The sequence below is a fragment of the Pteropus alecto genome, unplaced genomic scaffold (assembly GCF_000325575.1).
Source record: "Pteropus alecto unplaced genomic scaffold, ASM32557v1 scaffold25, whole genome shotgun sequence".
In the NCBI taxonomy this organism is placed as follows: Eukaryota; Metazoa; Chordata; class Mammalia; order Chiroptera; family Pteropodidae; genus Pteropus; species Pteropus alecto.
In genome coordinates this window covers 13,967,383-13,981,178 of record NW_006441955.1, presented here as the reverse complement: position 1 = coordinate 13,981,178, position 13,796 = coordinate 13,967,383, and the positions used below count along the sequence as shown (strand labels likewise).

The following is a 13,796-nucleotide window of genomic DNA, read 5'->3' as shown; positions in this document are numbered from 1 at the left end:
ACCTATGTTTTTTCTTTTTTACTATCAAGCCCAAAATATTAACCATATTAACCAAAAACAGCTGTTGCTTCTTATTCTCCAATTAGTTTATCAGATTTGCTAGCTAGATCAATTTTCACAGCAACCGTATGAGGTAGTTACTTTTATCATCTCATCTTAAAAATGAGAAGACCCGAGCGCAGATAAAGGCTTGCCCAAAGTCGCACAGTACACAGGTAGTATAGTCTGGATTTAAACTTAGTCACCTTGGTTCCAGAGTCCATTGTCTTAAACATCATGTTATTTAAAATTTATCTTCCATTTCATCATTTCTCTCTAGCTTTTTGCAGCTACTTGATGAATTTTTAATTTCTATAACTCTATTTTTCGATCCTTGAATTTCTACTTAGTTTTCTTTAAAATGTCTACATTTTTGTGATATTGTCCTGTACTTGCCCTATAGTTCCTATTCTCTCTCTCACGATGAGACATTGTAAACATATCTAATCTCTCAAATTGGTCAACTGTCTTTAGTATTCCAGATATGAACTTTCTCCATGTGTTTTGTCTGCTGGCTCTCACTAATAGTGGCTTTTTTCTCTCTCTTGCACGCACTGTAATATTTAAAAGTAAACTTAACATTAGCAGGAGTTTGCTGTTGTTGTTTTGGGGTACTGATTTTTTTTAATTTTGTTTTTGGTGAGAGACTCACATGCAATGGGGTGTCGAGATATTTTTAACAGGATCCGACCTTGTTTCAGGTTATCCCCTGTCACTGTCTCATGGCTTAATTAATTATGAACCAACTTTTTATATTATCTTTTGGGTTTGTGGCTTGTATACTATACTAGAAGAATCCCAACCCCATATCCACTTATGGCGCAGGTTGGGGTTTTGATTTCTCGAGTGGGCCCAATGGCCCAAAGTGGTTGATAGACTTCTATACAAGATCCTCAGCAGAATTTTCTTTATTTCATGTTTGGGCCAGCCATTCCTCACTGGCAGATATGCAGGGAATTTGTTTGCTATGGCCTCATTTTTCATCACCATGGAGTACTAAAACTCCGGCCCCTAAGGACCATACATACTTCCCATATTTTCAGAAGACTTTTCATTTAATTCTTTCTCATTGATCATTGCTCCATTATTGAGCTTACTCTTCATTTCTGGCACCTTAGGATTTCTCCTTTTTGCGTACCAGCCAGGCAATGGATGTTTTTTTTCACTGTCTATTTCCACAACCATCTCTCTGTGATTGGTGTGGAGGAATGTCTCTTGACAACCCAATCTATTAAATTGGCTGGAGAGTTATGATTATGCATTTAGATACCAGTCTTTCCCTCTTGTCTTTTGTCTGATTCATCTTTCTATCCTAATTCTTTAGACAGAGCCTAGACCAAACTTGGAAGCAATAAAGATTTGATCAATGAATGAATAAATAATTTAATCAGTTTTCTCTTTTATTCTAAATGAAAATTAAAGGCCATATACTAATAATTTTATAGAGAAAGAAGACACCAGAATTCCTAGAAAGCCACCCATGCTCTCTGTAAGACCATGCTGAAGAAGCAAAAAAATTTGAGGCCTGTTCTTGTCCAGCTCTTGGGCCAGTAGGTTCATTACTATTGACATTACTTTTCTTGAAGGGCAACTACTGCTAATTACAGTGCTGGTCTAGTAGAAATTTGAAGTCTGGTAGGCTAGGTTCTTGACTGATGGCTCTAATGCTTTTTACCACATACTGATGTCCTTCTACAGTTATAACTGGAACCTGATCAATGTAGTATGCAATAATGTAATTTTTTCTTTTGGTGCCATAAGGACTTGGCCAATTAAGTTCACATTCTTGAGAGCCCCTGGCACAGTGCTTGACATAGAATAGGCACTGAGTTAAAATTTAATGTGCTTTATTTCCTCTTTTTAATTAAAAACCATCCATAAATATTTGTTGACAATCTACTGCTTCCTAGGGATTGTGTTTGATGCTAGAGATGAAGAAGAATAACATGCAATCCCTGTTTAAATCCTTAATTAGAAAAAGAATGTCCAGATCAAATTTGACAATAAATAATCCTAAGTGTCTTTTGATTTAAGGTGAAAAGACATCTCGCCTCATTCTACCATTGTAAAATACCTAAAATACCTATAACCAGCAAAATAGCATTGCCTATTACTATTTTACAAAGTTTTCTCTCCTCAGAGATGAAATACAACTGCCAGTGAGTACATATACAGACAAAGAGAGCTGATCATGAAATGCAATTTTTGACAATGACTTTTGGGCTTCTTTTACCACTATAATCCCAGAGCCTAGAATCACACCTGTTTGAAAATAGAAACTTGATGTTTGTTGAATACGGGTATCTGCACACGCATATGTGGATGTGACCCATCCATCAAATGGCCCTAGATATGGTATGACTCATCCTTCCACACATACTTTTTGAGGACTTCCTATGAACAGGCGTCTGTGCTATTCTGTGATGGAGACAGACAAAAAGAAAAAGAACAAGATAGATCTCCTACCTACAAGAAATTCCCAGGTTTAATGGTGAGATAGAAAGGTATGTAAATCACCATGATATAACATAGAAAATGCTGAGAGAAGATCAGAGAAAAGGACTATGGGAATTCCAAAGAAGTACAGGCCTGCCAATTGCTGAGGGATCAGACAAGAATGTGGCCAATACAGACTTTATGCTTGGACTTGAAGAAGTAATTTGCTGCCGTATAGACAGGAGAGAATGGGTACTGGCAAGAAAGGAAAGGAAGTTCAGGTTGAAAGACCAGCTTAGGCAAAAGCAGAGAGGCAGAAAATTATAGACCATATAAATAGAAATACAAATTTGGCTGGAAATGCATAAAGGGGTATAAAGGGGACTAAAAAGAAATAAAGGCCCAAGCATGAAACAAAGAAAATTCTGCTAAGGATCTAGTATGGAAGTCTACCAAGCACATTGGGACATTGAGACCACCAATGAGAAATCAAAACCCCAACCTGTGCTATAAGTAGGATGGGCCAGTTGCAGGGGCTTTGAATGAGTCCCGATTTATCATTTCAGGACATAGGATCTCTACAGAGTAACTAGTGCTTAGCATATGGCAGGGCTTAATTAATACTACAACAACCTCATAGAAGGAACATGCTCCCCACGTGCACAGAGGAAGCTCCCATCTGTATGCACAGGCAATTACAAACATTCCAAATACTCTGCCCTGAACCCTGCAAGCACATCAAATACTCATTGTAAAAGGTCACCCAGCAAACAGCTCTGATCAACCCAGGCTCGGGCAGAATCAAATCCCCTAAATAAGATCCACGAGACGCAGTGTCAGGAAGGTCAGAAACAACTCTATTTCACATCTTGAAGCATTTTTACCATGTGGAACATTTTAGAGTAAGAAGGGAAGAGAGAGAGGGAGAGAGGTGGAGAGAGAGAGGGAGAGAGGGAGAGGAAAGAGGGAGAGAGGGAGAGAGGGAGAGTGAGAGAGAGAGGAGGGAGAGCAGGAAACCTCTCCAGAAAGAACAGAATTGCAAGTCATTAAATGTTAAATGATCAAAAAATAAGCAGAGAATTTATTTTGCCCCCTCTCACTTCTACTGATTTAAAAAGCAGTTGATTTCAAAGTAGGCCATGCCAAAATTCATAATGGAGTTTCACTCCTCCCCTCCTCCACCTCCTCCGTGTGTGCCCACTGTATACCTTTGTCGAGTTCACTTGAAATGTTCCATGATGAGGTAGGCACTAACTCAGCAGTGACTGACAACTCTGTTTCTGAAAAGAAAAAGAAGGGAGGGGAGAAAGACAAGGGCAATATTAACCACAGTAACTTATGGGCTGTTAGAAGCATTACAGGAGCTTTCCAAAGGCCCTGCCTTCTGAGAGAGACCACTGCCGTCCATCGCTTATTAAACTGGAGTAGCTGTTCTGCTTGCCAGGCAGAGGCGCCTGCATTACGGAGGCTATCCAAATGAACAGTCTGTAGGCCAGACCTAAAGACTGTTTCTTTAAAACATGGGTTTGAAAATTAAAATACAGATATTTTGTTAATGAGAAACCAAATCTGCAAAGATGACCAAACATTGTCAAAAATAAACTCCTTACTTGTTAGAAGACCAGTTTTAGATGGATATATTTATTCATAGTCTTCCCATGAAAAACAAGAACAATGTTGCTGATTTCACTTGTGTTTGTGAATTGATAGTATTTCTCTTAACAGAGAAATTCAGTTTTCTATTGAAACTAAGTCAAGACAAATGAAAGCTAAGCATTTGAATATGGAGTTATTTGTGGTTACGAAACTTAAAAGATAAAATTTAAAACTACCATAAATTAAAGCAAACATGCAAGTCAATAATCTCAAGGGCTTAATATACTATGAAGATGTAAAAACTCAATAATATACTGTAATATACGAATGATATTTTTGTTTTTCTTGAAAATTTAAGCCATGACACCACCCAACCAGCACATTTTAACAGGATTGCACTAATCTCTCCTTAAGTGGTATCTACACACACAGACAGACAGACAGACACACACATACCGTATTATAAAACTTTAGTGCTGTGCAGGGTCTCAGAGAGCCCAGAAACTAGGTCATTAGATATAGGGCACCCATGTTGTCAATACACTTCCTTCATTCTGGTGCAGATATCATTATTCAATCATGGTCCTTTTGTCTCTTAAAGCTGAGATCTGCCTTAGAGTCTTTTGAACATAGTACTCTAGGTAGCCACTAAAAATGGATCTGAGTTAGAACACAAGGTAAGTTTTAGTAAGTGGAAGAATTAGGATTCAAATCCAGGTCTGCCTGACTCCACCACCCACACAACTCCCAGCAGCCCATGCTGCCTAGTCCTCAAGTCTGAAACCTGAGTTGTGTTTCACCTCACCTCTCTCTCACTTCACCTTATCACTTAGATAGATAAGCACACTTTCTACATTTCCTTATTTACTGATGGAGACTGTCTACCCTATGGCCATAGAAACCATACACTATCGTCAGTGAGCTTTGCTAAGGACAGGATGTTTACCCACTGAGACCTTGCAGAGGCTCACTTGTAGTTCATCTACTGGACCTTCGATCAACCTGCCACACATGGCAGAGACAAAAGTGTTGTTTGGTTTGTGCATACCTCTTTGTCTTTTTTTTTTCTGTCCAGGTGGGAAAGAAAGCAAGTGGGAAAGAAAGTAGAGAAACCACACCTACCCTCCCCGCCTCAAAGGGCCCCAGTCACCTCCTACATACTGAGCTAAAATAAAGCATAGATTCTTTTAAAGAAACCTGAAGTCAGATGGACAGTGTGACAGAGATCTTAAAGTAGACAGAATTCCAAAATATGAAACTAGAAAGGAAAGTTTATCCAAGTAAGAAAAATGCTTAACACGAAACCTCAGTAGAAGGCAGTGCTTCTGTTATCAACCACTTGTCCTGGAATGGATATTTCATGCAGATAATTTCACCAGGAAGGGCTAATTGTCTACATATTGGTGATGTCCACCTATGACTCTAACCACAACTGCACTCCGAGCCCCATCCTGCCGCCACCCACTTTGGCTCTTTGAATAATAGCTCCTTGTTTGCAGTATTATGGGCTACTGTGGTTCACCTTGTAAAAAGGCTCATCAAGCACTACAACATCCAGACTTCTGGGAGATTGGGAATAGAAGCATGGCAGCCATGGCAGCATTACAGGCATGGAAGTAAAGAGTGGGGAAGTGGTGGGATTAAGACAGATCTTGACGCATTTACATTCAATATTTTTATAGCTTCATCTTACTGCTGCTCACAGTTAAATTGCCAGCAATATAGGTTTTGCTTTACAGTAGTAATTTTACAGAAAGTTGCTTGTATGTCCCTTGGTTTTTATAACCTCAGTTTGAATTGTTGATTAGATATAATTGGGGACTGATGACAAATGAATAGATTCTTGGCACTGTTAACAGTGCAATTGTCCCCCATGTGTCCCTGGACAATAATTACCACTCGGTTCTTGGGCTATAGCAAAGATAATTTCAATTCACAAGCTCATTAAGGGATTGTGATGATTCTAAGGAATTCTGTTCTCAGCTTCAAGATCTATTCCTTTAGATAATCACATGTTCGGCTTCTCAGATAAAATGATAATAAAAATAGATAAAATATTTTAAAATATGTGTAATCTGAGAAATATTATCTTCTGAGGCCCCTTTTTTTAAAAATTAAAGACTGATCATTTTATGTGAAAGTTTAATATTAGTAATTCCCCATCATAAAAATTGTGTTTTATAAGCTTTTCTTTTTTCCCCTAAAAGGAAGGCTTAACTTCAAGTAAGAAGAGCTGAGCACATCTCAACTTGACCTCCCTTGATTCCAGGGTCAGCAGCAGTGTTAGAGAGACAAGACCATGAGTGTGGACCCCATACGATCTCCACCGATGGATCAGTTCCTCTCCTATATGCCTCACCATGGTAAAAGGATGAGATATTTCATACCAGACTAGTAGCCTCTCTTTGTGTAAAATGATTGTGGTAACGACAAATCAGTATGTCAATTAGGAGACAGTAGAATATTGAATGAAAATACACACCTCGATTAATATACTAATTTCTGCTACTTACTAATTCTGTGATCATGTGCAAGTTACTTTCTGTAAAATAGGGACAGTAAAATCATCCCACAGGACTGTAGTAAGGTTTAAATTAGATAATACACCAAAAGTGTCCTGCATGGTACCCAGCATAGAGTGGACACCCAGATCTTTATTGTCTTCCCGTCTGTCTAGTAAGGCAGATAGTGGTCATCTTCTATGGGCACATACTCTGTTTAGCTGCTATGTCACTGTCTAGGTTTGAAATAAGACATATGCCGTGCTTTTAGAAAGACTCTTATTTCGCATGCCTTACTAATCCAAGCCAATCTTTTCATTTTGTGAGGTTTTCCTGAATTGGTCACCAGTTCTCAGAGAACATAAGTGTTTTTATGTGATTTTATCCAATTTAGGCAAATCAAGTATGTTTTAGAAAACTCCAGCTCTTATCTTTCCTGACCTCTGCAGGAGGGCAAACCATTCTTCTCCTGATTTGATCAATAGGAGCTATTATCTTTGCAGTTTCACTGATGATTGACTTTTTGGCACCGATTCTGCAAACCATAAGGTTTTGGTATTTAAGCCTGAACAGTGGGAGTGTTATTTGGGGGAAAGGGAAAAAAAAAAAAAAGGCTTGAATCCTCCTCATTGATAAAAGCCTGTACTCTCCAAAAGGATTACTGGTTCATCTCAGCAGTTGGCAGGTAGAGACTCGACGTTCACAGGATGCAGAAGCTCTTCCAAGAAGCACCCAGCCATGCCACATCCTGTATCCTGATCCAGTGATACGTGAGGTTACACAGGCACAGACCAGTATACTCATGACGCTAGTGTCCTACCCAGTGGTCACAAAGAAATGTGTGGGAACAAATGGCTACCCCAGTGCCTTTCTTCTAAATGTAGCAAAGGCATGAATTTGTTGAAGAAAAATTAAAAATAACCTCAAATTTATGGTATTATTCATCTTTTTACATAGAGAAACTTGCAAAAAAAAAAAGTCTGGGTTTTCTCACTGTCTAAGAGGTTCTGCTTGTGCTTAGAGATTTTCTCAACAACTCTATAAGGTAAGATTTTTAAGATTGAAGAACTTGAAGCAGAGTTATACTAAAGCACTTACTTACTTAGCTTATTGGGGTGAGGATGGCGATTGTGATCAAACCCAGGCAGTCTGAAGGCAGAGCCAGAGTGGCTCAAATTGTGCCAAAATGTGGAAGGGGTCGAGGTGGGAGCTTGCTCTCCTGCTTAATCCCCTTAGCCCCACAGAACCCAGACCCTGTGAACTCTAAGCTCTGCAGAACGCAGTGTGAGAACCAGTACCAGAGACCATACTCCTTTCCCCTCGGTGCTTGGTTCCCTAATTCTAAAACCTGAAAAGGATGGTGGGCAACACAAAGGAAGGAGAAAAAATACTTCTTGAACCGCACTTAAATGCCTTGTTCCCTTTTGGAAATGCTTTTCTTTTTCTTTAAATCTATTAAATTGATATTTCAGATCACACGCATTCCAGTATTTAAAGGAATTATGCTACACAAAGAAGCACAATGACACACTCCTTCTTTAAAGTGAATACAGATAGTCCTGAAAACTATCTTACTTAAAGACTATCATACTTGAGCTGTCCTCCATGGAACTCCAGAGATCCACTCACTTACTCCTATTCATCCAACACATATGTGTGTGAGTGCTTTCTGTGTCTAAGAACTGGGATTCAAAAGTTTGACCTGCTCCCTAACAATTTTAAGAACTTACAGTCTAGTAGGGGAGAAGCACAGGAACACAATTATAAACAGTGTGATAGGGCAATGATAGAAACTGATGGAAATGGATGCCCCAACCCAATAGTCATTCCTCCCACCCCGCCCCAACCATGCTAAAAATACCCAGAGTACTAAATAAAATATCACAAGAAAAAAACATAATGCATAGCTGAGATTGAAAGAAAAAAGATATTCTCAAGGTGCCAAAAAGGAAGAGAACAGTAAGGAAAACTGATGCAGAAGGTGCCTATTAATATAGGCCCTCTGGGCTGGGGGCTGCAACTTCAGTGCTTATTTGAAAACTAAAGCTGTGGCCAGAAGGAGATCTGAGCTCTTGCCTAAAGCCTTTACTAGAACCTGGGAGAGTCTCCCATCTGTGGGAGGGGCTGGAAACACTTCCTCCTGTGGACCAGACAAGCTGCTAGGGCCCTTGCAGTCCATCCAGAACTTGGGTAGGGTGGGAGTGGGAGGAAATGTCTACACAAGAAATCAAAAGGGTGTGTAAAGACCAGAGAAGTCCAATGTACCCTTTACCCGGTTCCTCTCCATAGTTACAACTTATATCATCATGGTACAATACCAAAACTAGGAATTTGACATTGTTGCAATGTGTGTATAGCTCTATGTCATTTCACCACATGTGTAGATGTGATGAAATTACTAGTGCAATCAAGACAAAGAACTATGTCATCCTCAAAGATCTCTCTGAATAGTCACACCCATCCCCCTCCTCCCAACCATACCTAACCCCTGGCAACCAGTAATCTGTTCTCCATCTCTACAATTTTGTTGTTTCAAAATATTATAAAAACGAACTCATACAATGCCTTTGAGATCCATACAATTAGCTGTCCATATCAATGATTTATTATTATTATTATTGTTGTTGTTGTGTAGTGTTCCACAGTATGGATGTACTACACTTTGTTCAACCATTCACCTCAGACATTTGGTTGTTTCCATTTTCTGTCTATTAAAAATATAACTGTTATGAATTCACTTGAAGACTTTTGTGCTAAATTCTTTATTTCAGTAAGAAAGACGTTGAATCTAGGAGTTGTATGCAAGAAGCAATATTAAGCAAACAAATTGGGAAAGATGTTGAAAATGTTAACTAAGGCTTGACTCAAAGCTAAATATATGATATTTCCCAAGGAGAAGTCCAAATGAATGGACCCAAAGTTAGCACTCCCTCTTTTGCCCGGGGTGTCACTCAGCGGAGCCTTAGTGCACAAAAGAATTAGTTTATATTTCTGGCTTCAGAACAAACTGGCAAAGAAAGAGTAAAGAAGAAAAGAAAGCATGCTGAAAAATGCTTAGCTCAGAAATTGGTCTTATCTCCCTACAGAGGTTTTATTTCATTTCCTTTCCGGTGCTGCAGACACCTTAGATTTCCAATGACATCAACAAACTTCACTCTTTTCTTCTGGTTTCCACTTGGCTGCTCTTCCTTATATGCTTTTCTCCCCAAAAGCGCCTTCTGGCAATTTTTCCTTCTTACTCATCCTTCTGTGTCATCTGTCTTTGTCTTCCGGTATTTGTCAATTTTCTCCTTTGTGTGGCCCACGCACACTTTCATTTCAAATTTGTAATCCGTTTTGTAGTAAAAGTCTATTACCCTGTAACTGTCTCTTGCCAATTCAAAGTCACCTGTCACTCAAAAGAAACAAGAGAACCAAGAAAGATGCTCTCCTAGCTGCAATGCCATGACAGTCCGAGTGTTTATTCCTGACTCTTGCGAAATAAACAAAGTCTTGGTTAAATCCTATACACACTGGGAATGAAGTTAAGTTGTGTTGGGTGTTCCCTAAAGCCATAGTGTGTTAGCATGAAACTGGAAAACGAGATGGTCAGAAGGATTTCTTTTAAAACTCCTTACTTTCCCCTAGAGTTTAACGTTATTATGTTCATTTGTTTGTTTGTTGATTTATCCACCCATCAATCCATCCATCCAACAAATGTTTATTGAGCACCTACTCTCTTCCAAACTAGATAAGTGCTAACTAGGTGCTAGGATATAATGGTGAACAAAATCAAGATTGTTCTTTCCTTCATGGAGCTAACTGTGTGGTAGGGACATAAAGAAGTAAAGAAAGAATTAAAATATAGGATGATAAATGCTGTGTATGGGGTGGAGGTAGGGGTGAGGACAAAAGGCACTTAGCGCAGCCTTGGAGGATCCTGTACTGACCAAATATTTTGGTGATGAAACTTATGTGGTTTCTGGAGAGCCAGATGTTTATATGGACACAAGGAGCCTAGATTCTCTAATTTCCTTCTTAGAATAAAACAAGATTTTTTTTTCCTGCAAAAAGTGAACAAAGAACTGAAAACTCTACAGTGGGGATACCTTCACCTGATGTAATCACATGACTGCCCTTGCCCACATGATTTGGCTACTAAACAGAGTCTTCTATTAGAAATAGGAAATGCCTCTCTCCTGGGTTTAGTGATGTGGCTCTAGCCCTGTGGACTTCCTAAATCAATTCCTTAACCAGGACTGGGTCTTTTGTGCTTTTATCTCTTAAGCAACGTAAATATCTGTTAGGACTGGAGAGTTAGTCTAATCTAAGAGGTTCTAAATTTTGGTTTCCTTTTACCTTTCTAATTTATACTTGGCTCTAGAAAGAGAGAAAATAATTGTCCATTCAACGTGGTACTATGCACAGGTTAAATGACTTCTGCCCCAGCCAGATCCATGAGAAAATAGAAAATAAATAAATACACACACACACACACACACACACACACAATATTTGATAAACAAATTACACCTCTTTGAAATAGTATGATGTTGACATCGATCTTTCTTGTGTTTGAACCTCAAATGGAATACTTCTGTTTCAAACTATGTTTAAATCACAGCAAAACAACGTACAGTTAGCAGGGAAAAAAAATGAATCTGCTAACTCAGCGATATTCAGTTTTCTATTGAAAAGAAAAAATATGGAATTACTCTAATATCCTACTTTACAATTTGCATTTAATTCTATGGTCCATGTGTCCTTTGGTCCCCAGTGAGTACGTGTTCTTCCTTTCATTTTGATTAGATAGTAAACTTCCTGAGGCCAAGAATCATGTCTCACACATACTCTGTGTCCCTCCCTGATTTCCACATTATCCTGGAACAGGCTAGATAGGAGGCAGCCTAACAGTGGGATAAAAGGTATGACTTTAGAGTCAGTCGTGTTCAAATCCCAGCTCTGTCACATACTAGCTTATGACTCTGGGCAAATTACTTTATACTTCGAAATGTCAGTTCTTCATTCATAAAATGGGCATGATAGTAATCATGAGGATTATCATGAGGATTATCATGAGGATTAACTAGGAAAATATTCAGAGATGAGTTCAGTGCCCCCAAAATAGTAACTTTCCACAAAGTAACAACTATCACTACCCAGTAAAGATTTTTTTACTTACCATAGGTACAGCTTGAAGCATATTTAATACAGTGATTCCCAAACTCAGCTGAGGAGCACATTAAACAAATACAGATTCTTGGACCCCTATTCCTAAACTATTAAATCTCCCTAGGCGAATCTTATATAACCAGCCTAACACTGGTCCTCTATAAACCACCGGTTTAGGGATACTCAAATAATAATATACCTGTAAAAAATGAACAACGAACAAAGAGAAAAAGGTTTAAATGAACTGAGAAGTTTAATGTCACAAAAATTTAGGGAAAAAGGAGTTGGTACACTAAAATTTAACTCTTATTTTTGTCATAAAATTCCAAAGTGGTTAGCAACCTCAATATTGAGATAGCCCAATGAATATTAACCAAGAAAAAAATTGATACCTCCTTTATGTTTTTAAAGCCAAATATATATAGTTAACTTAAAGATTCTCTTAATTGGTTGACCAACAATTTAGCCAATTAGACTTTTAGGATGAAAATTATCAAACTGTAAAGAGCAGGGTGGTATTGTCTCATCTACTATCTATATTACGTAGGACTTCAATGGCTGGGAATTTTATGTTCGTGGAGCTCTCCACCAAACAGGCAAATTGGGAACACTCTAAAATTGTGCAGTCATCCTACTCTAGGCATAGGAGAAAGAAACAAAATCCTTTTCAGCTTTGATTCTCAGCCACTTATAGCATCTACAAAGAGAAGCCCACTTTGGATGCAGTTGAAAGAGCTATTAAGATTCCAAGCACCTCACAGTAATACAAGTACCTTGTATTTAGGTAGCACTTTTCCTTTCAATAAAGTCTGTACACAGAACAGACATTAGCTCATGACTCCACATGTGAAGGATCAAGGCTCGAGATAATCATACCCTGGTTGGAGTTGAAGAAACCCAGACGCGGCCAAGGAACTTGCCTAAGGTCCCCTGGCATGTCATCAAATGCCAGGAGAATGGAACCACGATCTTCCTCATCCAAACCTGGCTCCATGCAGGCTCTCTATTACACTTCTAATGAAGCCTCTTCTTCAATTTTAAGCTTTTTTTTTCTAATCTCCTCTAGCACACTGTTAATTCAATCATTTCAAAGTTCCAAAGAGTAAAAAGTGAAATTTTTAAAAAGAACTATTTCCAGAAAAAAAATCTATTGAAAGTATAATTGTACTTTCTAGCTATCCCTGGAAACCAAGTGTTCAAGTTAATGGGATTGAGAGACTCCTGGATTAGTGGAAATTATTTTAATCAGAGAAGTAAGTTTAGGAGGATTACTATTATCCTGCAAGATATTAAGATGGTTTTGCTCCGTCCATATTAGCCTGGGCGTGTAGGATCTAGATGGCTGGCAATTTTCAAATACTTAATTTGCCTCAAATTGCTCCAGTTTAAAATGTTTTGCCCGTCTGGACTGAGTTTCCTGTACTACGTCATTATTGATAGATAGCCTAGGGAGATCAATAATTAAAATTAAATACAGGGAAACATTAAGCAGAACATAAGTTGGGACAAGAATCCCTTCCCAGAGCCTCTTAGCTTAATCTCTCCCTCTTCTGAGATCCCATAGTGTTTTATTTGTTCCTCTCTCAAGACACTTTACACTTTGTCCTAAGGGGAACTAGAATTGCTTTATATGCTGCTTTACCAAGATTGTGTGGTTCTTGAGGCTAAGGATGAGGTCCTACTTATCTCTACATTATTCACAGCATCGACTGTTGCATTGTACATACAGTAAGCACTCAACAAATGTTTTCTGAATGTATAAGTGACATAATAACTGTAGTCTCCAAATAGTATCACATTTATTTGTATAAGGTAATGTGGTAGATTGCAAAATGGCCATAATTCATTCTTCCCTGTACCCACAACTTTTTGTAGCTCTTCCCAGAAAAGATGGAGTCTATTTCCCCAACTCAAATCTGGACTGGCCTTTGTGACTTGCTTTAGCTAACACAATGTGCCAAGATCAGCTTGGCCCAGACCAGACCAAAGAACCACCCAGCCAACACGAGATAAATAAATGCTTGTTGTTTTTGGACATTAAGTTTGGGGTTTGTTTGTTATATAACATTATTT

The 13,796-nt window shown here is 38.6% G+C and overlaps 1 protein-coding gene across 1 annotated transcript in view; it reads right to left on the bottom strand.

Annotated features, from left to right (window-relative positions):
* ROR1 (receptor tyrosine kinase like orphan receptor 1) overlaps positions 1-5,117 on the bottom strand; it is a 161,169-nt gene extending 156,052 nt beyond the window's left edge. Inside the window, exons 1-2 of the mRNA XM_015595068.1 lie at positions 5,018-5,117; positions 3,684-3,755 (exon numbers count right to left, since the gene is read on the bottom strand). Of these exons, the coding sequence (XP_015450554.1) occupies positions 3,684-3,755; positions 5,018-5,117 (172 nt within the window). The remainder of the gene's footprint in view (positions 1-3,683; positions 3,756-5,017) is intronic.
* Positions 5,118-13,796: the final 8,679 nt, after the last annotated feature.